This window comes from Oryzias latipes, chromosome 1 (genome assembly GCF_053564925.1).
Source record: "Oryzias latipes strain Hd-rR chromosome 1, Olatipes_Hd-rR_3.1".
Taxonomy (NCBI): domain Eukaryota; kingdom Metazoa; phylum Chordata; class Actinopteri; order Beloniformes; family Adrianichthyidae; genus Oryzias; species Oryzias latipes.
Window position 1 is genome coordinate 24,395,012 of NC_136237.1, and position 27,761 is coordinate 24,422,772.

General features: G+C 39.2%; 3 protein-coding genes across 4 annotated transcripts in view; 1 reads left to right on the forward strand and 2 right to left on the reverse strand.

Annotated features, from left to right (window-relative positions):
* Positions 1-61: 61 nt before the first annotated feature.
* Positions 62-10,036, forward strand: LOC144994365 (polycystin-2). Its single transcript, XM_078952107.1, has 15 exons — positions 62-982; positions 1,962-2,075; positions 3,753-3,886; positions 3,969-4,219; positions 4,304-4,528; positions 4,735-4,963; positions 5,058-5,225; positions 5,310-5,491; positions 5,592-5,712; positions 5,787-5,885; positions 6,789-6,910; positions 7,012-7,129; positions 7,226-7,389; positions 7,692-7,839; positions 9,264-10,036. Exons 1-15 carry the CDS (start codon positions 562-564, stop codon positions 9,471-9,473), a joined length of 2,706 nt encoding a protein of 901 aa, XP_078808233.1. The 5' UTR covers positions 62-561; the 3' UTR covers positions 9,474-10,036.
* On the reverse strand, positions 10,031-20,730 carry LOC101170649 (broad substrate specificity ATP-binding cassette transporter ABCG2-like). The gene is made up of 15 exons (XM_011477583.4): positions 20,406-20,730; positions 18,860-18,919; positions 18,307-18,421; positions 16,802-16,954; positions 16,374-16,531; positions 15,876-16,027; positions 15,667-15,768; positions 14,724-14,974; positions 13,301-13,383; positions 12,533-12,622; positions 12,331-12,452; positions 12,069-12,223; positions 11,459-11,548; positions 10,502-10,614; positions 10,031-10,418 (listed from the first exon to the last, which is right to left on the reverse strand). The coding sequence occupies exons 1-15, from the start codon at positions 20,615-20,617 to the stop codon at positions 10,271-10,273; spliced, it is 2,004 nt and encodes a 667-aa protein (XP_011475885.4). The 5' UTR covers positions 20,618-20,730; the 3' UTR covers positions 10,031-10,270.
* Positions 20,731-23,845: 3,115 nt separating this feature from the next.
* Positions 23,846-27,761, reverse strand: part of LOC144990997 (protein phosphatase 1K, mitochondrial-like) — a 31,519-nt gene continuing 27,603 nt past the window's right edge. For both annotated transcript variants that reach the window (XM_078944592.1, XM_078944594.1), the window contains one exon: positions 23,846-25,441. In XM_078944592.1, the coding sequence (XP_078800718.1) occupies positions 25,310-25,441 (132 nt within the window). In that variant the 3' untranslated portion in view covers positions 23,846-25,309. The remainder of the gene's footprint in view (positions 25,442-27,761) is intronic.

Consider the following 27,761-nt stretch of genomic DNA (forward strand, 5'->3'; position numbering starts at 1 on the left):
CCTTTAAGGCTACAGCGTCTCCTGTAACCCGAGTCCTGCAGAAATGAGAAAAGAGGGTTTTTTGGGAAAGGGGGGGGGGGGGGGGGTGTGACGGTGCAGGAACAAGATGGCTGGTCCATAACAAGACAACTGTCTCCGATTTTTTCGCTTTAACGAAGGAGTTAAGTACCGTGGTCCAGTTTATGGGAGAACCTTCAAAGATAGCACCGATAGCACGTTTCTAAACCGTTTCTGAGTCATTTTTTATATAGACGGCGGTATTTGTTAAAACTTAACGCTTCTTTGGCGACGGCGAAAATTACTGCAAAAATTTAATTAGCTCGATTACATCTTTACCGCACGAGCTCCAGAAGGCTTTAACTTATCTTTATTCGTCATTATTTGTACTGTAGTTGTATATTTGACAACCTTTTAGTACTTTAATAGTTTGTCGGCCTTTAAACTTAAGACGAACTTTTTAAAAAAGATGTTCTAAACTTTTCTTAGCAGTTTTTACTTTTTAGGGAGGTTATCGGTTATTTTTCCTGATGTTTTGCGCTTTGTCAAAACACTAACTGAACCATGAGTGCGACCCGAGTCCGACCACAGAGCCAGGCTGGCACTGACAAGCCGCCCCGCACGCTCGACTCCAGCGAGGGGATAGAGATGGAGAACATCCAGCATCAAGATCCGGGCCTCGGGGGAGTCGCAGGCTCGCCGTCCCCGCCGTCCAGACAGGCGTGGAGCCGGGATAACCCGGTCTTTGAACCAGAGGAGGAAATCATGCAAGCAGACTGGCCTCAAGCAAGTCCCGGCAGGAGGTCTGCGTTCACGGCCTCCGGCGGCAGCAGCTGCAGCAGCGGCCATGGCGGCTACACCCGCGCGGGCAGCAGCACTCAAATCCCCCGAGGAGGACTGTATCCCACCCAGACCCTGAATGGCCAGCAGCAAGACAGACACGAGCATCCCGGCTGTATGAAGCGGATATTTCAAAATATCAGAAGTAAGGCACATTTTAAATGTAATTTTATACACACAAACGCTTCTTTGCTGCCACCATGATAGTTAGAATGTCGTTTAGGGTTATTTTAAAGGTATATTTCCACGTGCATTAGTCACTTTACTCACTTAATGTCAGCATAACAATAGTTATCCATAGGATAGCAACAGGCGATACATTTATTATCACTTTAAGCAGTAACACACTTGATCCTACTGTATAATTGAGCAGATTTGAATATAGCTTTATTTAAAATTTTAATAAAACGACAAAAACCAATTCCTCTGTGAGCAAAACCTGTCCATCCATTCATCTGATTGTCCGTCCATTCAGCTGTCCGTTCATCCATACATCCATCCATCCATCCATCCATCAGATTGTTCCTCTGCCCATTGCATTTAACATTTTGCCACTTTGGCCCTGTGGTCACAGTCCCAGTCCCATTCACTCACACATTCACACTGATGGCACCTCTGCTGCTGAACACTGGCGCCTACCTTCCATCAGAGACGAGGTGGGGTTCAGTGTCTTGCCTGTGGACACTTCAACACTTGGTCAAATCATCGAACCTGCAATCTTTCGATCTGATCAGGGGTCGACTGCCCTACCACTGCACCACGACCGCCCCATAGATCTTTAAATTTTAAAGATAAATGAATAACTATGCTGGATGAATTGCAGTTCTGTGACTTCTTCTTCCACTTTCGGCTTCTCCCATCCGGGGTCGCCACAGCGAACAAGTCGCATGGTAAATTTGGCAATGTTTTACGCCGGATGCCCTTCCTGACGCAACCTTCTCAAACCGGGCTTGGAACCGGCAGAGGTAGAGAAGGGAACAGGGAGCAGACCGGAGTCGAACCCGGGTTTCATGAATGGAAGGCGCCGCAAACCAGCATGAGCTAAACTGGCTCCCATAATTCCAGTTCTGTGACTCTTGAACTGAAAGTGTACAGACGACAACCAGTCTTTTCTCCTCTTTTAGTTCTGTGGGGGACAGAGTTGATGGAGGACGGTGACAGCAACCGTGAAAGGTACCTCTGGAACGTACTGAGAGAGCTGCTCACATATATCGCGTTTCTCATCACCATTTGTATCTGTAAGTAAAGACTTAGGCTGTGTCCGAACTCCCATCCTAATCCCTAACTACTAAAAAAACTATACAGTGCGGGACTATGTAGTGCCCTGGATTTTAAAAGCATGCTCATTACTTTTTTGTTTTTAACTGCGAATATGATGTCATCAATTTCACGAAAGGAAAATCTAATTGAGATGAGTATTTTGTGACGACTATTTATGAATCCACTGTGTTATGATGATAAATGCATTGTTGGTTTATTAAAAACAATGCATTTTTCAAACCCAATTGTGGTCTATTTTCGCTAATTTAGTGGGCATCGATGCACACTGGTTTTTTGCAGAGACTTCTGGGAAATTTCTAGGGCACTCGATTTTGGAATTATAGATTCGGACAGCACTAGAAAATGGCGAACACACTATATAGTGAACTTTGTGGTGAGTAGTGAAGGAATTCCGACAAAGCCATAAAGATAGCAAAAAACTGTACGCATATCTTGTGTTTGTCAGTCTATGAGTTGACATAAAAACCTAAATCTAAGTAACAGAGTTAAACAATGTGTTTTTTGCATTAATCACATCCAGGATGAAATTTTGTAACTTATTTTTTTTTTAAAAACAATGCAGCAAAAACTGTTGTATTGATCCAAACATTTAACTGCTATTTTCATTTTTTTATATCTATATTCATCAAATCACTAGCAAATTCAATGAAATTCTTCTGAGTATTCTAAGATTTTTCTGTCCTTTGACACTAAAAGCTGGCTCATGGTGATATCATTTTGGTGTTCACTGACTTGAAATCCTGAATACTTTGTTAGTGAAACTTTATTTTAAAAAAATGACATCAAAAAATAAAATCTACAATCTTTTCCTTGTTTTCAATTTTAAACCAGCCGCTGAAAACCTTTTTGGCCTTTAGCTATTCCCTAAAATGTTGTATTTCACACTCTCTGTGGCTTTTTAAGGTGATTTTAAATAATGTCACCATTTGCCAGTCACTTCAGTTTTACTTCATCCTCCAAACTTTTTTTAAAATCCTAAATAAATGGTGACACTTTGTGTAACTTGTGCTTTTTTTTTCTTAAAGTGACACCCTTTTTGGTTGTTTTATGTGCCTTGCATGGTATGATGTTGCATTAATTCAGTTTGTTGCATACCCAACCACTTCTAAATAAGAGGGTGTATTGTATTTATCTATAGTATGCTGATATCCCATTAAAGTTGTGGTTAAAACAGCTGGATTTTGGACAAAAGCTTAATTTAAATTAACCACTAGTTAAATAGGAAATTATTGCATTTCTGTGTTTGCTCCTATCCTACACTGAGCTAAAGTTACCTTTGAAGAGGTTTCTCCAGAATTTGACTGCTCCTGTTGCTGGAAACCTTTCTTGCTATTATCCAGAGTTAGTCTTTTTGTTTTTTCTTCAAACCAAACCATGGTGTGGTTAAGGTTTGGAGCTGGACTCCATTTTCTGGGAGTCACTCTTAAATCCTAATATGCCGGGCTGAGCTGTGTTATTTTGAAGTCTCCTTCCACTCAGAAGGCCAAAGAAAACACGGCTAAAAAGGCGGAACCAAAGTCAGATGTTGAGTTTGGATTTCTTCTGTCGAAGCTGTTTAATCTGTGGGATTAACTCTATAGTTTTTTGTCACTTGCAATGAATAATAGATGTCTTATCCTAAATGTGTTTTGCAGTGACCTATGGGATGATAAGTACCAACATGTATTATTACACCAAAGCCATGTCTCAGCTTTTCCTCGACGCGCCACTGTCTTCAGAAAACCCCAAGACGTTCAGGAGCCTCTCCACCATGGAGGATTTCTGGAAGGTGCAAATCTGTCTCCTGTTTATGTTCTCAAATCCATCGTCCGTCGATCTCCAGCTCTGTACTTTTTTTTTTTTTTTTTTAGTATACTCAGGGGCCCTTCCTCGGGGGCATGTATTGGGAGGTGTGGTACAACAACCAGAGCCTGCCAGGGAACCAGAGTTTCATCTACTATGAGAACATCCTCCTCGGGGTGCCGCGACTCCGCCAGGTCAGAGTCCACAACGAGACCTGCTCCATCCACGAAGATCTCAGGGATGAAGTTCAAGGTTGCTACGGTGTATACACCCCCAGCAATGAGGACAACTCTCCCTTTGGCCCTCAAAACGGAACAGCGTAAGGCAATTCAGTTTTGAGTAGAAAGGAGATTTGAAAGAAGTAGAAGAATTAGAAAAAAAGCTTTTCCTTGATGTTTGGCAGTTGGGTGCACACTACAGAAAGCAAGATGAACGCCAGCACTCATTGGGGTCAGGTGTCCAAATATGGAGGTGGAGGCTACTACCAAGACCTGTCCCGCACCAGAGAGGAGTCCGGCCTCCAACTGCAGTTTCTCAAAGACCACCTGTGGCTGGATAGAGGCACCAGAGCCATCTTTCTTGACTTTTCAGTCTACAACGGAAACGTCAACCTTGTCTGTATAGCCAGGTGAGACTCTTCTGTTTCTGTCACAATACAACTATGGCGCTCAGAAGTCATTCAAATCCGCTGGAGACACTTAAAACTGTCTTCTTTGATGTTTAGTCTTCTCAGTTTTAGTGTAGACTTTGTTTTATAATCGTTGCCACAAAAAAAACATAAGCAAATGAAGTTGCCGTTCGTAAAAAAATAAGTCTTCTCTATGTCTTTGTCAGGTTATTGGTGGAGTTCCCAGCTACTGGTGGAGTGTTGACCTCTTGGCAGTTCCAAACACTGCGCCTGATAAAGTACGTGTCCAGCTGGGACTACTTTGTTGGCGTGTGTGAGGTGGCGTTCTGTCTGTTCGTCCTCTACTACGTGGTGGAGGAAGTGCTGGAAATCCACATTCACCGACTGCATTATTTCAAGAACCTGTGGAATTGTCTGGATGTTCTCATTGTGACGGTGTGTATCAAGTTGGACGTTGTGATTTTTTTTAAAGGTATAGGAACACTAAACCTGTGATTTTAGTTCATTTTTGCCCTTTTCTTTCTTACAGTTAAGTGTTGTTGCCATTATCATGAGCATAACCAGAGCAGCCATGGGTGGAGACCTCCTGAAAGGCTTGGAGAACTACACCTCTCACACCAGCTTTGATTCTCTGGCTAACCTGCAGGTCCAGTTCAACAACATGGCTGCAGTGATAGTCTTTTTCTGCTGGGTAAAGGTAGGAATCCTGATGCATACGGTTTCAGCCTCCCCAAGTTCAATTTCAGGTAAATACGTGGTTGATAGATCTCCACTCCCACAGCTTTTTAAGTTCATCAACTTCAACAAGACCATGAGTCAGCTGTCCACCACCATGTCCCGCTGTGCCAAGGACCTCGTGGGTTTTGCCATCATGTTCTTCATCATTTTCCTGGCTTATGCTCAGCTTGCCTACCTGGTGTTTGGAACTCAGGTCAATGATTTCAGCACTTTCCAAGGCAGCGTGTAAGTGCGGGCAGCTTTTCACACAAATGCAGCAACATTCTTGTTTATATTTTTGTGTGTCCATCAGTCTTTGTCATGTTTGCGGTTGTTGTGTTCTCAGGTTTACCCAGTTTCGTATCATTTTGGGAGACTTTGACTTTTTCGAGATCAAAGAAGCGAACCCAGTTCTCGGACCGATTTACTTTATAACCTTCGTCCTCTTCATTTTCTTTATTCTCATGGTGAGAAAGGCATTTGTGTGTGGTGCTGAAAGAACAACTTGGACACGTGTCAGACTGTCTCTCTGTTTGTGTAGAACATGTTCCTGGCCATCATTAATGATACGTACTCTGAGGTGAAGGCGGACATGGCCCAGCACAGGTCTGAGATGGAAATGACCGACTTCATCAAGAAGGTACTGGAAGGAGAGCAGCATTTTCATCTTAAAATATCCACCAATTGCATCACGTTACATAGCCAAGCTCTTCATTTGCGATAAACGGCCAACAGCATGCTACTCTGTTGCAAAGACGGACGTGCATATTGTGGATATAAAAGGAAAGCATTGTGCTGATCACACCTAGCTCCACAGAGAAAGCATGTTTGTGTTAGCCTGGGGGGGGGTGCTGGCAGTTCAGACTCTTCCTGGAAGAGGTGGTTCCTCACTTTGTGACATCACAATGCGAGAAGCCGCTCATTTTCGTGGGTTGGGAGGGGATGGAGCTCAGAGAGCAGGTTTTTAGAGGAAAACTCAGAAATGCGCGAGGAATGAACATTATAATACAATTAAAAGCCAAAAAATGTTGATCGATGAAAGTAATTTCTAGTTATCAAAAGGAAATATTAAAAAAAAGAATGTAAAAAAAACAGGAAAGGTACTTACCATGTGATATCGATGGCTGGATAATGACCTTTTCTGGCTCATTATTTATTTTCATACTTTAATATTTCCTTTTGATTTCTGGAAATGACTTTGGTTTTTTGAATTTTTAATTGTGATCTCCAATATGTGCAGTGATTTGTTGATGTGATTTGGACTTTAGGGCCACCCTAGCTTGGAACTATATCAATGCAACTTTGCTTTTTTTCCCCTGCTGTATAGAGTTTGTGTTTTGTTTTTTTCATACATTAAAATTTGAATTTTGCTTTATAAAGTAAATTAAGAATTTATCATTATTTTTAATTTAACTGTGTACTTAAAAGGTGTTTTTAAAAGGTTTTATTTATGAAACTTTGCACTAAATGTTCTGTTGGATAGACACACAAAAGTTGGAATAGTAAGAATGTAATGTCATTTTTTATAATTCTTGTCCCTCAGGGCTGTACCAAAGCTTTGGTCAAGTTGAGACTGAAGAAGACGACAGTGGACGACATATCTGACAGTTTGCGTCAAGCCGGGGGAAAGCTGAACTACGATGAACTCCTTCAGGATCTCAAAGAGTGACTGAAGCTACATGCATGCAGACATTTGATACTGATTCTGTTGTTTTTTTTCTTTCTAAGGAGAACTTTTTAACCTTTTTTCTCCTTTGTCGAGTCAGAAAGGGCCACACGGAAGCAGAGATTCAGGCCATCTTTGCAAAGTACGACCAGGACGGGGATCTGGAGTTGACGGAGCACGACCACCAACAAATGAGAGATGATCTGGAGAAAGAGAGAGTGAGTGATGAAGTCAGCAGCTTCTTACATCTGTCTCTGTACCAATCCGCCATGGCGGCAGACCCACAGCTCAGCGTGTTTCCACTCATATGCTAGGAGGACTTGGATCTGGAACGCAACTCACTGACCAGACCCAGCAGTGGGAGGAGCTTCCCTCGTACACAAGATGACTCAGAGGAAGACGATGATGAGGACTCTGGTCACAGCTCTCGTCGCCGTGGCAGCAGTTCGGGAGGCGTCTCCTATGAGGAGTTTCAAGTGTATGCCAACTTTGGACCTAATGACTTAGCTTATGGAAGCAAGTCAGGATCACTTCTAAAATATAAAGAAAATAAAGCATGATTAGACAGAATGAGTGATTAAAAACAAGAGATTTATTATGTAAATCATTTAAGGTCATTTTACCTCTAAAACTAAACTGACTCATGTTTTAGGGCACATTCGAATGCTCAAATAAAAGGTTTATTTGCTTAAATATCTGGTAGCAGTCCTAATTCAGCCTATTCTGGTTGTTTTTAAATGACGTAATAGAAAAGCAACGTTTTTCTTTTGTCTACCAAAGGCTTGTGAGGCGCGTGGACAGAATGGAGCATTCGATCGGCAGCATCGTGTCCAAGATCGACGCTGTGATTGTGAAGCTGGAGGGCATGGAGAGAGCCAAGCTGAAAAGACGAGACGTGCTGGTCCGGCTGCTGGATGGCGTCATGGAGGTGACACAGATCCTTGCAAATGATCCAATCAGTCGTTGGGTTTTCTTAAAAACACAACAAAAAAGAGATAGATTAGGATGGAAAATAATCATTTCTGTTTACCATGTGGACATTTCTGTTTGGATCATGTTTTCTAGTCTAATCTAAAGCAAACATAAATTACACTAACAGCACCTTACATGCAGTAGTTATTTAAAGACCCACTCTGATGAAAATGGTGTTTTTAACATGCGTTTGTAGCATTTTTCTGATGAAAAAAATATATCCAGAAAATGAAGCTTTAAACTGCATTTCTGAGTATTCCTCTTTTCAAATTATTGTCAATCAAGAGCAGATGAAGACGTATTGTTTAAAAAAGACGTTATACATTTTGCAGTAAATACACTGGGCGGGCACAACCCCCCTGCTCTGCTCCATTCGGATGCATCCACTTGCAGACGACTAGATTCTACGTCTTTGTCTTCCTTGTCTGAGTGACCTCGTTTAGAAGTGATTTAGTGTGTATTCAGACTGGACTGTTCCTTCTGAGGTTCCTCAGTCTGAATAGGCTCCGTGCTCAGAGCGACTGGACCAAAATGGCCACCGTACCCGGGCATTATGGGATTAAACAGAGTAGGGAGGAAGCAATAATGTCGATGAGACACAGCAACTCGTTGAAATTTAGTTAGATGAATGCAGAATCATTAAAACAATTTTTAACGTGATTCACATTTTCTGTTTTCCTGATAATCTATATGTCATAAACACTTATCAGCGTACTTGATAGCCGGCGTCTCCTCAGTAACCGCCTTACAGCACGACTCCACCGGACCAAAGCAGCTAGTAAAAGCGGTTGTACCTGACGTTGATAGAGACGTTCAAAACTGGTCAGGAGAATAGAAAGTTTGACTTAGTGAACTATCCCAAGAAGGACTGCAGAGCGCAGGACTTCCCCTGTTCTTTCTCTGGTTGGTTTTACGTTCGTAATCCCTGGCCAATGACTGAATAGATCTCCAGTCACATGCTTTTCTTTAAGCTTTAGTTTGAATCAGAATAGTTCGGTTGACGTTAGTCTGAATTCAGACCAAAGGCAAGGTTCAGAACTCGATCCAGACCAAAGGAGTTTTCCAGTCTGAATACACCTAAATATATTCTATTAAAGACATTTAAAAAAAGATGACTTCTTACATTAAGACTCAGCATAGAAACAGGAAGATATGTGGATCCTTCTGATGACTAAAGGTCATTGCAGATATCCTATTCAATAGCTAACATCTGGGCACTGTTAACTTCAGATCACATCTAAAACACAAAATGGGAAAATAAAGACATGTTTATGCTAGTAATTCTTTGCTAAATGGAGCTGCTGCATCTTTAATACACAACCCTGTTACCGTTTCCTGATTGCTCGTTTGTAAACTCCGTGAACTTCCTGCGTTTGACAGGACGAGCGTTTGGGCCGGGACGCAGACACCCACAGAGAGCAGATGGAGAGGCTGGTGAAGGAGGAGCTGGAGCGCTGGGAGACGGACGACGTGGCCTCGCAGGTCAGTCACCCTCAGCCCGCCACCCCCATCGGCCCTCGGCCCCGACCCCCCTCCTCCCTGTCCACAGACGGCCTCGACACGAGCGCTAACGGAGGAACCCACGTGTGAAGACATCAGGAGAAATGATCTACCAAAAACAGTTGCAGGGCAGATGTTTCACATGTGAAGACTTTCTTTCAACAGACATTAATGTTTAACATGTAGCTAAATCTGACAAAGTTCTTCCATTTTGCAACTTTATGGTTTTCTTTAATGATTAAAAACAACGTTTGTACATAGATGAAACATAAAGGATTCATAAAACAGAAAATAACACCATATTTGTGCCATTTAGTGTTGCTTTAAATCCAGTGTACAACCTTTGATCCACGTGTTCACGCTCTACACAAACACAAACGGATCTTACCAACTGATTATTGTGTATCATCATTTTAATATGCAGTAGGTTCAAGCATGGCACATTCTGTCATATTTAATCCATTTCTATGCATCAATTCAGGTTGATTCTGATTTATGATACATATTGTAACGTGAAACAAACTTCGATTTGGAGTGCATCTAGTGTACATGGGTAATCCATGCTTTTATTTTTTCATGTATTTTAATTTTAGGCTTTTTTAAGTATCTTTTTTTGTAATCTGGTCCACCAAATAAATTTTTATTGGTATAGACATCGTGTGATTTATTTGTAAAACACTTTCCCTTAATCTGGAAGAAACAGTAATTTAAAAAAAGACATTCAAATCATTGAAACAGATTAAAACAAAATCGAAATAAATGATCTAAACATTAGAACCATGTTTTAACAGAACTTTCTGTGTATTCTTGAACCTTAAATGTTTTTTTTAACTTTGAATCTAAACATGCTTTGAAACGTGAAGGGAACTAAAACTCAAATCCAAATATTAGGAGAACTTCTGGATGAATCTGAGCTTCAAATATGCGACGATGAGGAAGATGACCATCATGACAGTCAAAGACACGTGATTCTCCCACAGACCCCAGGAGCTGTATTCTATCCCCAGGTAGTCCAGATACTGCTCTCCGGTACATCTGCAATCAAAGCACGGCCAAGCCTTTAAAGAAAGCTAAAAGGACAAAACAGAGGGAGGCTGCAGGAATACCGCTCTACTCACGTCTGACCGGCCGTCGTCACGGTGCAGTTGATTATTCCTGCTGACGAGTTGGCGAGCTGGATGATATGCTCCTCACAAAACTTCAACCCAACAAACTCGTTGATCTTCAAGGCCTGGAAGTAGAAAAAAAAGGTCAACAACTGAAGAGAATAAGGAGGAGCAGACACTTGATTTCTATGGAATAATAAAAAAAAATATCAGGTGGGTTTGAAGACAGCAAGTTTACAATGAAAAAGAGATTTTGAGTTTTCTTTTTTAAAGACAAAGCATCACCAAAACTAAAGTGAGGACAACTAGAAGATGCACACATAAGAATTAACCAATTTTGAAAAAGATTTTTGACATTTTTTAAATTTGTGATGAAGGAATTGATCATCTTTTATGAAGTCTTAACAGAGCAAGGTTGCCCCCTCCTGGCGGAAGGAAGTTGGTTTAGATTTCTACCTTGCAGTGAGTGTAATTCTGCACCTATTATGTAAATTAATGTTTTTTTGATTGAGAAAAAGGTTCAGTCACTTTGGTTTTGTTTTAAAAAGAATAAGCAAACATCAGAAAGACACTGAATGTATTTTATCACATAACATCTGCTATTTCTTCAGGTTCATGTTGTGCAATGAAGTTAGCAGAATTATAAAACACGAGACTTCAGAATAGTTTTGCAATATTTAAAAAAAGCTTGAAAAAAGGTCTGTAAGAGTTGCAAGAACCTAGAAAAAGAACAAAAACTGAGTGAGAGAACAGGTTGAAGAAGGAACAGACAGGTTTAGAATTTCAACAATTCAACCAGGAGAATGTAATTGAGTCGAATTCTAGTGCAGCAGGGCTGCAAAGGCTGCTTTGTTTGCATCGGCTTATTTTGTTATAAATGCTGAAACTGCAGTGAATAAGTATATGGAGGAAAATCCATTATGGTAAAACTGTGAAGGGTTCTGAAATGCAGTTTTTGTTTTCACTTACTGCAAGACCGTAACGGGGAATGCTGAAGTACTTCAACCAAGCGAGCCAATCCATGATGCTGGGGAGGTTCACCAACAGGCCAGAAAAGATCTAGAACCAGAACACAGAACATGGTCGCGTCATCTACTGGACAGATGTCTGTGTTTGACCAGTCATTTCCCTGGAGATCAATCCACAATCAGGAAAAAATAAAAAGATCTTGATAAATCAGATTGATTTTCCTTTCACATAAAACTGATTTGTTATCATTTTGGATAATGTGATTTTTTAAAAAAGATATTCAAAATATCTGGAGTAAAATGGTGGAGGGCATGTATAAAGAAAATGAATCTTAAAATTGGATTTCCGAGTGTTTATTTATTCAAATTGATGTGAATCAGGAGCAAATGAAAAGATTCCTTTAAAAAAAAATTGTATTTGTGATATGAGAAAATACTATAAATAATATATCCATGTACAGTACATATTTGTTTTCCATGTCTGAGCTGGTGTTTGGCTCAAAACTGTACAGCTGGATATCTCCAATGTTGCTCGCCATTTTTGTTGTGCCGGTGATGCTAGGTTGGGGGTGTGAGGGGCTGTAAGCTAGCAGTTCTTCTGTGAACCTCACCATCATGAAGACAAAGGTGATGGTCATGAGGATGTTGGCGAGCGCCACCACGCTCTGGTCAGCAGAGATGGCCATGGTCATAGCGGTGGCTGTGTAGGCCACTAAAGTCACCGTCAGTGTGAAGATAAGAAAAGCTGCCACTGTTGACTTCAGACCTGAAGTGGGCACACAACTGTGAAAGACTGACCTCATAGATCCGTTGAAGCAGTTGAGTCTTAAAATTTTAGGATAAAAAAAAAAAAGAAACAGGTCCAGGCATTACCAATAATAAAATAGACAATGAGGCTGAAGATCAGTGAGGTAACGGTGCGCATGGTGATGTCGGACAGGATCTTAGACAGGAAGTAGACCGATACCCTGTAGTAGCCGCTGATGTACTCGTGCCTGCCAAGCATTTGACACTTTCATTCATCTCTCTGCTCCACTATTGCAGAGTGCGATGAGAATTCTGCCGGAGGACATACACAAACAGCTTCCTCTCAGAGATGAAGAGCTCGGCTGCAGACACGGTGCTGAAACACTGGTTGGTAGTGATGAAGAAGAGGGCACCCATCCTGGAAAGCCACCAAAGCAAAGTCAAACCCAGATAAAGACTGTTAGGGGAGAACAATGCTCTTCAACGTGTTCTTGCTGTAAAGGAAAACATGATCAACAACTTCACCAAAGTTACTATTAAAATTTCCCATTCCCTCTTTCTCCTGAAAAAATTGGCGTTAAGGGGGGGGGCATTTAAGCTGCATTGACTTCTGTCTGCCATGCTGTCCATTCACTGACCCTGAAAGTAATGTCATTAGGTCCTTCTATTCCCCTGATCCATGAGCAGAAACAAAAGAATGAGATCACTAAATTATCTGCTTTGCCTCACTTGACTTGTGTGTACCAGGTTGTGCCCAATAATATAAGTTAAGAGGATTAGAACTGCAAGAATTAGTCTACTTTTCACACCACTTGTCAAAAGCAGCCACTGACTTAAAGCCAACCAAAGGCTGCAGGACGAGAGTAGACATCTAAACCACGAATACCTCAATGCTCAGGTGAATTTGGAAAAAGAATCTCTTTTATGAAGGTCAACAAACATAACAAAATCAAAGCCTTCAAGATTTGTTGTGATTTTTTAAAAATTCTTTAGTAAGCACTTTTTATCTTGTTCAAGATTTATTCCATATATGTCAAATCTCTTGAAATTCATTCTGAATTGCAGCTCTGTTGACCTGTGTCACCGTTTCTCTCACCTATTCTGGATGCCACTCTGGTCATCCTTGACTCCAAAGAAAATGGCTCCAACGATGAAAGCCAGGAAGATGTTGACGGTCAGCTGCAAAAAAAAAAAGATTTCAAAAAGACTGTTGGCGGAGGGGTCACATGACATATTAACAAGTAAACAACTACTTAACCTTTGTGCTGGGTTCATTTTATAGGTCTCATTATATGTTGTATGTAATTGTGTAGTAATTAGAGGTATTTTTTGTGTTGCTTAAACTTAGATTTTTACATGTGTCTCATTTATTTGACTTATAACGGCTTCAATTTGAGCTCTAAACATGAAAACGATGAAATTACCTTTTGTAAATGCTGCAAGCACAGAGTGTGCATGTAGAACCCAAGTGTCCGTAAGATACCTGTAGGATGCCCACACTAACTATGCTCTGATTGTCTAACAGTTGCGCATTTACAGCCATGCAACGAACGCAGGGGTTGAAAATGTTGAAATCTCTAGGACATACCTGTGTCTACTTCACCGTTACTTACCTCTTAGTGTTCACAATGACTTGTCACTCACAGCCTTGCACGTGGAAAAAATGTGCACAAACATTTTGGCTCTATGGGTTCACCAAATGGTCTACAACTTTGATTTTTCGTGCGGGCCACCAGCCTGCTCCATACAGGTTTGCCCATTTTTGGACCACATCCACCCCTTAAGGGCAGTTGTGACTAAGGCCTAAGACCTCTATCTACATTTTATAGCAAAATGCCATCCATATGTGAGTAAACATATTTAACTCTTTTAAACTAAACACTTAAATCTTACTTGTTTAATGTGTGACAAATATCTACATGAACTGTTTTCTCCCTATTCAGGAAAAACAAAGCCCATTACAGTTGGTGTATCTTTTTAAAGTAGAAGAGTAGAAGAGGACCTTTTAACTTCACAGCAGTGATGAGGTTTGGGTCAACACAAACTAAGGGGAACCTAGACTGAGTGACACAAGCTTTGAGCTCAACAACTTACAGATGAGGACAGCACCAAGCGGTTCCCAGGATGAAGGGATAAGCTAGTAAGGCCTGAGCCTGTGTTTTTTTTTTCTTCTCTCATTCCCCTCAGCCTTTCACGTGGAAGCAAAGCAAGAAGGATGGATAGGTCATGATGCTATCATGTGATAAATCCCAGATCTGGGCCAAGGACCATTTGTCAGGTATGATATCAGTTCAGACCCGGACCCAGAGAGGCAGCGGTGGGGTCACAGCAGTCACCAAAGCCGATTAAAGCACCCGTAGGGGGGGGGATTATTTTTGATTTAGTTTAACCCGATTAGCTGCTAATAACTCCCAAAGTGAGGAGAACTTGAACAGTATTGTGGAACATCAAGCTTTTTTCTGAAGGCGTAACATTTTATCTTTAAAAGTGTCTTAAAAAATGTTAATGCTAATGTTCACCTGAGCTACAGATGTTTGGGGGTTCAACATGAGGTTCTGGAAGGTTCTTTGAAGAACCCATCGCAGCTGCTGAGCAAACGAACTGTTGTAGGTGATGATGCGAGACTTGGTTTGTGAATTACACTCCTTATTCTGGGAGATGCGCTTTAACTCAGCACGAGTGTCGCTGCAGTAGCTGCTGCTCCTGTACTCCGCCACCAAGTGCTCCTTGATGTTCCTCCTGGCTGAGCTCCACATCTCAAAGTCCAACTCTGCACAAGCAAAAGAGTAGAGATTTTCTTACTGATGGAAAAAGCACTCAAGAACTTGATGATGGTTCTTTAAAGACCTACTGCAAACATCTTTTGATCTATCGTGAAAGCGTTCCCAGTGCTCTTTTACAATTAATCTAAAATCTAAAAACCAGTGTCGTTTTTTAGGACATAGTTTCTGCAGGGTGGCAGGAGTTCATTAGAAATTCGCCTCTGATATGTACAGAGAAACCCTTCCCCCCTTCCCCTCCCCAGTGATGAGATATCAGAGCAGGGAGCTAAAAAATCGCCCAGCGTATTTTCTACGTCCTCTGATCCAGATTCACAACAATTTGAATAAAGAGATACTAAGAATCCCAATTTGAATCTTCATTTTCTTTATCTATGTCCACCATCATGTGAAAAATGCTACAAGAACACGTGAAAAAGACCTGTGGTGACGGTTTTTTGAAGACCCACTCCAAAGAAAAATCCTGTTTTTGGTAATGAAGGAAAATGAGCCCAAACCTCAAGCAAAGACAAGACACGAAGCAGAAAAGTGACAAGTCATGACTCTCACCTGATCGTCTACATTTGAGCTAAGATTTAAATAAATAAAGCCACCATTTTTGATATTTCAGTGGTGCAACAGACAAGCTACTTTTCATCATCTTGTAGGTTTGAAAGAAGGTGCACTGAAGGTCAGCAGTTACCTTCAGAGTTGTGGCCTTTGGTTGAGGTTGTAGCAGTAAAGTCTCCATTGATAACATCCAAGAAGAAGTCAGCTGGGTTGTTGTGAGGCTCACAGGAATAGCCTGAAACACATTTTATGAAGCGGCACCAACATTGTTTATTCACTCAACGTCTAACCTTAAACATTTGTTTTATATTATGGTAGTGACATTTGACGGAACATGATCACCTATGTTGGCAAAGTAGTCCAGCGCATTTGGAGCTGGACCATGATAAACCATTTTCCCACTGACCAATAGGGTCAGAGAGTCAAAGAGTCTGTAGATGGAGTAGCGAGGTTGATGGATGGACATGATTATCGTTCTTCCATGGCTGGCCATTCTGAAAACATGCAAGCTCCCAGTTCATTTAGAAAACTGAACAGTGTATGATATTTAGCGTTATTTTGTATTATCTGTTTAATAAAGAAATATAATAACTCCTGTAGAATGACATCCCTGTATTTTTTTTCTTTTCATACTTTACAGTTTATTCAAGAATCGTCCGATGCTGCAAGGATGATAAGTCGAGTATGCTAACAAGATAATATAAATATAAAGGAATATGAAGGAAGTTGAAAACAGTCAGTGAGATTGCAGGACTGATCCATTTAGCATGAATGCATTTATTTGGCAGCTGCAGTACATTCAATCACAGAACTGTAACCAAAGGAGATGAGTTTTCTCACCTTTTCAGCAGCAGGAGGACAGAGTTAGCCGTGCTAGCATCCAGGCCTGTGGTCGGTTCATCCAAAAACAGGACTGCAGGATCAATGATCAACTCCATACCAATGCTTGTTCTTTTCCTCTCACCTCCTGAGATCCCCCGAGTCATCTGTGTGCCCACCTTGGGATAACAGACAATTCACAGATTACAGAATCTACATGGAATCCTAGAAGAACAACAAGGAAAATGAAAAGTATGGAAATGAAAAGACGAAGAAATTAAAGGTCCTTAGAAAAAACACATTGGAAACCTTAATTTTGACTCGTTTATAATACTATTACTACTACTACGACTACTACTAGTACTACTACTACCAATAATAATAATAATCTGACAACTACCATCAAGCTGAAAACGGGCGTAATGTGAACTAGCCTTGTGATCGTCTACCTTGGAGTCAGCCACTTTGGTGAGGCCCAGTTCTTTGAGGAGGTGGTTGATTCGCACCTCCTTCTCCCTCTGTGAGACTGAGCCAGGGAGCCGCAGTGCTGCAGAAAACCTGAGGTTCTCCCTCACAGTCAGGGTGCCCATCACAATGTCTTCCTACAAATCACACATTTCTGTTACTAAAAAAAACAATCCATTGAAATACAAAGCATTGAAAACACACATGACCGAACAGTGTTTTCTGAAAATGGAGGACATATATAAAGAACATTAAGCTCAAAATTGCATATCTGAGTCAGGCGCAGATGAACAAATGCAGTTTGTAAAAAAGTATATTTGTGACGTAGAAAATACGCTGCAGGGCGGTCCACAAGCTCCCTGCTCCGCTCCAATCTGATGCATCCACTAGTACGACTACACCCATGAACGCTGCGGCTGGATAGCTCCAATACCGCTGTTTTTGTTGCACCATTAATGTTGGAGGTGTAAGGGGCTGTAAGCTAGCAGGAGAGCTCCTAAACAGAAAGCTCCAAGTTTTCTGTGATGGAAACAGTTGGGCAGGCTTGCTCCGCACTAACAGTTCCGGCCACAACTCAAAGGTGAATTTCTAATGAACTCTCGCTGCTCTGCAGAAACTTTGTCCTAGAAAACAACACAGGTTTTTTGATTTGGGCCAAAAACAGAAATCATAATTAAAAGACCACTAGGAACAACTTTACAATAGATCGAAAGATGATTGGGGTGGGTCTTTAAGTACTTTGCAGCGTTTTGTTGATGTTTTTTTTCCTATTTTTTATTTTATTTTGCTTCATTCAAATTATGTCTAATCTGTAAATCTATCTATACATTTTTAGAATCACAAATATTACAGGTACAAGAAATTTCTTAAGTTTGAAATAACAAGATACAAAAATGAACAAATTAATTTGCAAAAAAATAAAATTCAATAAATAACTGTGATGTTTTGACTCAGAGAAGCAGCTGACCTGGATTTAAACATAGGAGCTGTGCACACAATGAAATTGTTTCAATTTCTACTGCAGTTAGGAGGATTTTGTCATTTCTACAAAAAAAAATTAAAGTATTTATTAGTAAATAGAACAATGATCATGCTTGCATTAGTAAAGTATTTAAAGTAAATAAATTTCACGAATTTAGCAAAACTTTCATATTTAAATAAAATCAGAACATGGAGTTATTTTAGGAAAAAAAAGCTGGCATGTGCTTGTATTTTTTACATTTAAATGAAACATTAAAGCTTAAATTGAGCAGGATTTGCTCTTACATGCATTTGCAGAAAGATCATCTACAAACTGGAAAATATATTTTCTCTGTACGTCAAGAACTAAAAAAGAGAACCATTTTTAAAGAGTAAAAAGTTAAGAAATCCACTTTGATCTCAAGTGTTTTCATTCATTCACAGTAACAATAGAATTTTAAAAGAATCGGCATCTGTAAACATTGTTGAAAACCACATTTTAAGATAAATGTATTTATTTTCACATTACCTGGACTACATAACCAGAGAGACACTTAAAGTTTGGAGGCTGTGGTGCTCCGTCAATAAGAACCTCCCCTGAAAGACCGATGGGATCTTTTCTTGCAGCTAAAATATCCAGGAACCTTTGGAGAAACACAAACGATGAAGCACTTTTTATGCAACCCCGCATTTCTGAGAAGTTGGGGAGATCTTTAAGATATAAAATGTCAAAAAAGTATTGTCAATACAAAGAAAAACCTTTAAAAAAATGAATAATTTAAATGCAAGAATATAATATAATATCAGGATTAAAGAAAAATGCTTAATGAAAGTTTTTGCCACTAAAATCTTATAAAGGCAGTCTTTGTTAACTCTTTGTTTACCACTGTGAGTTAATATAAGACTAAAACCTTTTAAACAAACTCCAATTTCAAGGGCATAGTACTATAGCAAACTGACAGGCTCTATTTGAAAAATATCTCCTTTTATAAGGGGATTGTGGGTGCAACAGCAGTTTGTAAAGACACAAGACACGCGGGTTCATAATAAATCAATTGAGATAAAAAGTTGTTGTTACTCACGAAGATTTTCCACTTCCAGTTGGTCCAAGAATAGCATTCAAGCCAGGTCTCATAATCCCACTGCAAACGCAAGTTCATGATGCTCGAAGTTAAGCAATTAGAAAAACGTTTTTCAATGAATGCATTAGGAATATCCCAACTTAACTACGGGGTTTTAATAGAACTGCTTAAATGCAAGACTGCTCACACTTGAAACTATCTACCAACATGTAAAACAAAAATTTTAGTGTAAATATAAAAAAAACATTTTTTTTGAGTTGTCTGAATTTAATTTAATGACTCCAACAGGAACAAAATGCCACATCTTATGTGCACTAAGCAGAAAATGTGCAGGTTAAATAAAAATATAAATACAGTCAAATGTAATGAAACTATATTTCAGTTACATGTGAACCAATTCCAGATAAAGTGAAAGGAAATCCACGGTCAGCTAAAGCAATAGATAAATACATTTTCTTTTAACGCTTCAGTTGTAGGAATTGTATTTACCTTAAAACAACAGCCTGTCAATAAGTATCAACTGGATCTGGGGTGAGCTTCTATTTTTTAACCAAATTGCATCTATTCTTCTGTTTTTGGCACTTAATTCAAGTCTGGCCAGTAGATCCAGCAGTGACATTGTTTGATGTTGAATATCCCTCATTTATCTTTTAAATGACACAATTTCCTGCTCACAATTTGTTAAACATGGTTAACGGTTTACTGAATTGGCAAAATAAGATAAACACTAATAAAATCAAATAACTATTTTTTAACCATTTGTGAACTCTGGTAACAAGACATGATAAGGGGAGGATTGGAAACAGGTGAAGCTTAAAATGTCAGTATCATTTCTGACGATTAATGATTTTATAACAAGACCAAACATGCAATCTGCAGGAGGTTTTTTTTGTCTTTTTATGTATAAAAATGCAAAAGCATAAGAAGAATACATTTTTATTTTTGCATTATTTATCACAAAAAAAGGACGTTTTGAAGTGACAGTTGAGTTTTAACAAAGTTTACTATCTTGGAGGCAAAGAAAATAAGAAATTCTGGTTAAATAAAACAAGCAAATAAACATTCTAGTATACGAGTCTGGAAGTGGATCAGCTGATGATTGCTAAATGAGCTTTTTTGGCAAACTACTCTGTAAAGCATCTCAGAGATTATATGCAAGTAACCATGTTTAATATCAAATAATTAATGTGTAGCAGTCAAAGGCACCTAATGTCAGTGAAAGGATTCATGTCTTTATGGGAAATGTCACGAACCTTTAATTACATCCAAAAAACATATTTAGACAAAAATAATTTATATTTTCTCTGACTTGAAAAATATACCGTGCAAACAAGAAGTTTTAATTCTTTTATTCTGAAATCCCACATTCTGAAATTTAACAAGAAAATGTAATTTAATAATCATTTAAGTGGGGATTAGGTGATTTTATTACCTTTTGTGCAATGCTTCAAAGTTAAATTTATACTGATGCTGACTTAAAATGAAAACGTAAAACTTCCAACTACCTACATAAATAACTACTAAGACATAAATATTTAGCACTCACTTGAGATCCATTAGTATTTGCATGGGGTTCATTTTTCTCTGGCAAATAGGGCCGCTCTTTAGCTGCACTTTGTAGTGGACGTTGTGGAAGCTTACGGTGGAACCACATGGTTGCTGGTTCCAGTCCGTGGCTGCACCAACCTCTGACTGACCCATCCTTGCGGTGCTGATGTCTTCCATCATTGCGATGTTAACATGGCCGGCTCTCTCCATCACCTTACACAGCTATCAACCTATGAGGAGTAAAAAGAAAATCCCATTTATTGCAGTCATGATTTTGTACAGCACACAAGGGATTTTTTAATAGATATTCTCCTTTTCCCCCTCAGAATTTAATAAAATAAAAATAAAATTCCTTTTTTTTAAGTTTTATTTTTCATGCCTGTAATCTGGTGAATTTTCAATGTAACACCACAACATTTCCAGTAGATGATTTGCTAAAAACATATTCATACCTAAAATCACATTAATTAAAAAACACATTTTATGACTTTAACCTTTTTAAAGCTTTAAAAAAAGTTAACATTTTGATACTCAATTCTATATTTTTGTTCTTTTTTAAACACAAATTAAGTAAAATACAAGTAAATAACACATTCATGACAGAAAGTCCCTTCTCCTACACTAAAAATGCAAAAAGATCCTTTCTACTCTAGAGGTTTTCATAGAATCTGTAGTGAATCACGTCCTCTATAATCCCGTTTTTGCAGCAAATATAGTTTAGTCAAAATACTTTCTTGGGTTTAACTTTTTAGAAAATACTGGAATTAAAAAGAAAATTGGAATCGCTGCAGGAGCAAAATTTTAGATGAGCTTAAATCTTGATGGATTTCTAATCAAAAGCAAATAATCAAAGACTTACCGCCTGCTGAGAATAAGAACAGAGAAGAGGACAGAAGTGACTGTGAGCTGAATGACTTCAGAACCAGAGGACCTCAAGGCTTTCAATGGGAACTGAAAAAGCAGCACTTTTGTAACCCTTTACTCACCACTTAACAAAAAAATACAAACTTCAAAAGAAGTCTTTTTCCACTTAAAGTGAAATAACTAACACTAAGTTTTAGACAATTTACTGATCTTTGTTACGCTTTGCTTGTAAAACCAACATTTAGATGAGTCCCAACATCAAAACTCCTAAAAACAGGTTAAGCTTAATAGTAGAGGCCTGAAAACTCTACAGCAGTTTAGGAGTAAATTCTATTATTAAATATTTTTAGTATTGGGAAATACGTTATTTCTGTACTTTATTTCAATTTCCTTTCTTTTTTTAAAGAAAATTTAGCCTGATAGTTTAGTATACACGTAGCATACAGGTGAAATCTCACTACTAGATCTGTATAACAAATACACGCTTCAATTTGAATACAAAAACAAAAGCATATTTTTTCTCCATTCATTTATTATTTTTAGGTCATTTTAATTTATGTAGAAGGGATATTAAGCATATTTAACCTTTAATTTGACCAATGTTAAAGCTAACCTTGCAACAGTTGAGGACCAATCTCAAACATGCCCTTATTATGAGACCAAATCAGACTGATCTGACCAAACATCGACGTTTAAATATAAACAATACAATGCAATTGTTTACATTTCTATATAAAACATTTTAATTTCTGCCAGAGCCTATCCCAGCAGGGTACACCCTGGACAGTTTGCCAGTCTGTTGCGGGGTCACATATCACTCACTCACCCACACTTAGGGACAATTTAGAGTTGCCAATTGACCTATGGAGCATGTTTTTGGATGGTGGGAGGAAGCTGGAGATCCTGGAGAGAACCCATGCATGCACGGGGAGAACTACTATTCTTGTTACTTGTGTTTGTTTGCACTTGTTAGTTTGATCTGTTTGGAATCCAATGAAATTTTTTTTCAATACTGAACATGCAAACTCCACACAGAAAGGTCCCCCATTGATGTTCTGGTTCAAGTCCCAGATGTCCCAGGAGCCTTCTTGCTGTGAGGCAAGAGCGCTAACCACTGCACCACCGTGCAGCCCCGTGACCCTGAAAGGGATAAAACGACAGAAAATGAATGAATTTTAATTTCTTTTGACCTCCTTTCTTGTGCCATCTGAACCACATGCGACAAAAATTCCACATTATTTAGCAGACAAACATTTTCAAGCAATAATTGACAGAAAAAGGATTACAGCTGCTAAAAAGCGTGAAATAGTGAAATGCCTCGGACAAGGTACATAAACCTTGCACTGCATATTTCACAAAATGCAAGCATGATCATTGTTCTATTAAGAAATGTGTGGCTGATTTAGAGCACACACAGGTTTGTGCTGATAAAAGCGGAATGAGGACGCTTTCTGCCAGACAAATACACTGGATTAAGAGCAGCTGCTAGAATACCATTACAAAGCAGCAAGTACATATTTGAAGCTGCTGCTGTCTCTGCACAAACATCAAAGTACATAAGTACATAAACCCCTCTATTCGTTCACCCCTAAGCTACACTCACAAGCAGAAATAGTTGCAGTGGGCCCAGAAATACATGAAGACTGATTTTCAAGCAGTAGCGGGTGGTTGATGGATGGCCACTATGTCCCAACAAGGATGTGACATCAGCAAGGAGGTGGTGGAGTCATGTTTTGGGCTGGAATCATGACGGGAGAGAGGTGCTTGGCCCCTTTAGGATCCCTGAAGATGTGAAAATGACCTCTGAGAAGTAGGTGGAGTTTCGGACTGACCCCTTTCTTCAAAGGTAGGAAAAGGAGAGCGGTGCTTTTTGTAACAAAATCATCTTCAAGCATGACAATGCAAAATCTCGTGCTGTAAGGAATATCTCTGCATCTCTGGCTGCTATGGGCATAAAAGGAGATAAACTGATGGTGTGGCCCCCATCCTCCTCTGACCTCAACCCTATTAAGAACCCTTAGATTAGAGCATGCTCAAGCAAAATACCTACAAGGGTGGGAGGCAGTTTACATCCAAACAGCAGCTCTGGGAGGCTATTCTGACATCCTGCAAAGAAGTTCAAGCAGAAACTCCCCAGAAAACTCCCCAAAACTCAAGTTCAATGGATGCAAGAGTTGTGAAGCTGCTGCAAAATAAGGGGTCCTATGTTCAAATATAACTTGACATTTTAAAATGCTCATGATTTTAATAGTCCTTGATTTTAGTGAATATGACCTAAAATGTTTGGGTAATACAACAAATGACCATTTTTAGTTCTGCATAATCTATAAAATGTTGTGGAACTCAGTGGTGCGTATTAATGTTCACTTTAAGGAGTTTGTTTAATAACATTTAATATATACTGTTAGTAACTTCAAAATGATGCTGTCATTTGCACAGTGTTTAGAAAAATACCACTTGCATAATATTTTGGATTGGCCTGTTAATAAACAGCAAATCGAGTGAAACCACATTATTCTAAGAATAAAAGCAAATGATTTTGATTTTAGACTAAAGTAATTCATAACAAATATATAACATTGAGACAATATCTTTATTTTATTTTGATAATTTACACCCAAAAATACTCAATCAACAAAGATAACATCACACTCCAATAGCACAAAGGAGAGATAACTGCAAGGTGTTACAGTAAAATATTCACACAGTGAAATATTATTTATGTACAATGCTGGTATTAGTATAATTACAACGTCTCATTTAAGATGTAATTCAATAATAATATGCCCCCCAAAACGCAAAAGAATTGTTTTTCAAAATCTGCAACGATTATCATCAAAACAACACCTATAAATATAAAGAAGGGAATTTTTTAAAATGAACAGAACATGGGAAAATACTAACTGGACAGTCCATCAAACGGCTCAAAGTCTTCCTTGTACTGGAAAATGCTTCGACTTACATTGGACCGGTCAGGACTATATACAGTTAATTAACAGTTTGTCTTGCAAATCTGAAAAGAAAACATTCACAGTCATTCATGGCTCATAAAATAGTGTTGCATTACGAATGCTTTGTTCTGACAGAGTGACAGAGATTGTAGAAATGAGGAAAAAGCTGTTAGATTTTAAAATCCTTAAGCTTTGCACCAAACATCCACCTATTCAAAGGCTTACAGTATGAAAAGAATACTTAGATTTACAGATTCAACTAAGGTGTTAAACAAAAACATTCATTTTACAAAATGTAGGTATAACTAAATGTTTTTTTAAATACATACTTTGTACATTTCAGTACCCTGAACACTTTGGATCCCCAAGGTGGCCGTCAGTCTGATGCAGATACTCAAAATGTCTCCTAAAAGGATGATATCCAAAGATCTAGTTTGTGTAGATGTTCACCCAAGCTTCTCAAATGCTCTTTTCACTCAAAAGTAAAGTGCATGACAATAAAGACATGCATTTGTCCAACTCCTTAAAGACTGTGAACATTTTCAGTGATGCTAATAATAGCAAAGCTAACGCTTCAGAGCTGTGTTTGGGTGCACGTGATCCGCAAAACTTTGATACATTAGAAACACGTTTAGACATATATTTATGTAAATTGGCATCAAGTCACAAAAATATGTTTATGCTATATATACGTAATATTTCCTTTTTGCATAGTGGGATCCAATATACCACATTTTATTTAATGATTATCAAGTTTTCAAGATCAAGCGCTGCCAACTGTTTGCAACAGCTAACAGGCATCAGGAATATTAAACCCAATTGGCCACCTTAAAAAGGATACAAAGTATTGCTGCAAACTTTTATTTACTTTTAAAAATATTAGCTTTTAGCCTCTATAGGGTCATTATCTTGCAGAAAAAAAAGAGGACTTTTTGGTGCAAATTATGAATGTGCTGCCTCCTACTTGACAGAAGCCAACATCACACTGCTCTTCCCAACATTTTCTAGCCATCGGGATCTACTGTTTAAGGGCACAGATAGTATTGCACGCAATAGTTGGGTCCACAGAACAGAGCACTGGCTCTGACTACGCCCAGCGACCGCTGGACACGAAGCTTCTGCTGAAGGAGAAATGCGTGTCTGAGCTCCTGTGTTTCCCCCACGCTCCAAAGGGCACCACAATGATTGTGCTGTTGTCCTCTGAACCGTAATGTAGAGCCTAGCAGAGAAAGAAAAATGGCAATGGATGTGAGAAGAGATTGTTGAAACTAATCCAACACTTCTGTGGATCTGTGGCACATGGTTAGCTGCTAATTCATTAATGAGGAGGAAATGGGTCATGCAGCTGAACTAACATGACTTATCGTTCAAAAATAGAAGAGATGGATTTGTGGCATAAATGACAGTTGGGAATCTGTTTTTTGCCAAGATTCAACTCATGAGTTTGCTCACATAATGGATTGTTATCATTGTAGGAGATATTAAACAGATCTATCTTAATACCATTAAGATAGATAAGTGGAAAATGACCCCACGTTTACAAAATTAGTAGCTGAGAAAGTATGGACTGGAGTACTTTAGTTTCTTAGAAAAAGCATAAACAAGCATTACTCTAAAACAGGGTTCACCAACCTTTTTGAGACCGAGGGCTATTTCATGGGCACCAAGTGGTATGAAGGGCGCCACTAAAAACCTCCTAGCCCCCCCCCCCCCCCCCCCCAAAAAAAAAAAACAACACAATTTGAGGACTTCCTTTTGTGTGCCCTATTTTTATTTGCTCATTTTACACACAAAAACATGCATGAATTTTCTAGACTCGTATTACAGGGGGGGGGGTCAAACTCAGTTGCAGAGGGAGCCTAAATTCAAGACAGACTTTAGGTTGCAGCCGAACAAGATAAATATTTATTGAACACACCAAAGCTAAACTTTTAAACCTTTAAAACTTTAACTTAATTTTAACTTTTTAAACATAAATGTAAATAAAAACAGACAGGAATATTAATCCTCACATTAATGGATTACTCAACCACCTCAACCTATTCTCAAAATCTTTACATTATACATGAATCATAAGAATGTCCAGAAATTGTGTAATTTATTTGATCTATTTAAACTTTTGTAATAGACCCTTACTTTTAGTGATTATTTTTTAAGTTATATTTGTTTACATATTTGGGTTTTCTTTGTCTACCTTTATCTCAGAATTGATATTGTTGTCATTGACAGACCTGCCGTGGTTGTTGGTTGAATATTTGCTTCAATAAAAAAAAAAAAAGATTTTTTTTTGGGTGCATTCCCTGTGGGCGCCACAAGGGGTGCTCGCGGGCGCACTGGCGCCCGCAGGCACAGGGTTGGTGACCCCTGCTCTAAAACATACGGTAAATCAATCTAAAAGGAAAACCCATTTCTATGTGCAGATAGTATCCTGCAGACCTGGATTTTACAGGTCAGTGCTGCAGTCACTTCTAGGTGGGCAGATAAGCAAGAGAGCTGGGATTTCCTGTGTTTTGTCAGGACGTGTCTGCTGGCCCCCATGTTGATGGAATGCAGTCTGGCAACAATGAGGAACTCTGGTATTAAACTTTCACTTCAACTCCACTTCAGACACTTTTCCATTAACTTTTGAGGGTAAAGTTTGGCCGAATCCTAATTCTTGCCCTACCCCTCCAATCTTAGGGGATTCTGGAGGTGTACGGTCGTCCGAAATAGTTTTTGTTTTTAGCTCCACGCCAATGTAGCTGCCCGGCGACTACTGATGACATCATCGACTGGCAATAACGTCAGAATTCGAAGACAGTTATTCCATGACTCTCCTTTTGGAGGGCTAAATGTTGGGGTAGGGAGAAGCCGGAGGGGTCGGGGAAGAATTCGGATGCTGCCTAAATCTTCATCCTCTGTAAAATATCTCCAGCTTTAAACTTTATTGGTACACTGGTATTGGACACTGTGTAGGAACCATTAAAATGTGTTTTAGATTTTCTCTTACCAAGCTTCAGCTTCATTCAACTTTAAAGAGGGATGGATAAATACAAAAAAAAAACAACTGGTATTTTCTAAATTTAATACTAAGCGTGAGTTCACGGTTTGAGCAACTTTATTAGCAGCATCCTCATAACATCAAGTAGCCAGCTGCTGAATATGATGAATTATGACTATAGCATTTGGGAACAACTGTCACAATAAATCCATATTTGGAGTAGAAGGAAGACTCCTGGGTTTTCTTTTATTTTGAAGTGGAAGACTCTTCTTTTGTTTCCTTGCTGGCTCTTTTCTGCTAAAAGCAACTTTCCAAATACTTTTCTTTGTGATCAACTTTGTCAGCTTGGGGGTTTCAATTTAACGGTTGCCACAGATACTTTGAGATAGTAGTGGATGGATTTTTGACGTTTGACTGAGTGAGTGACCGGACACGTGCCCAGAATGAGCCGGATGTGTGGCCCGGTGGTAACAGCTGTCCCGCAGATCAGTACCGGTCCCCGACCCGGGTACTGGGGACCACTGCATGAAAATACAGATGCAAAGGGAGGGTACTATAC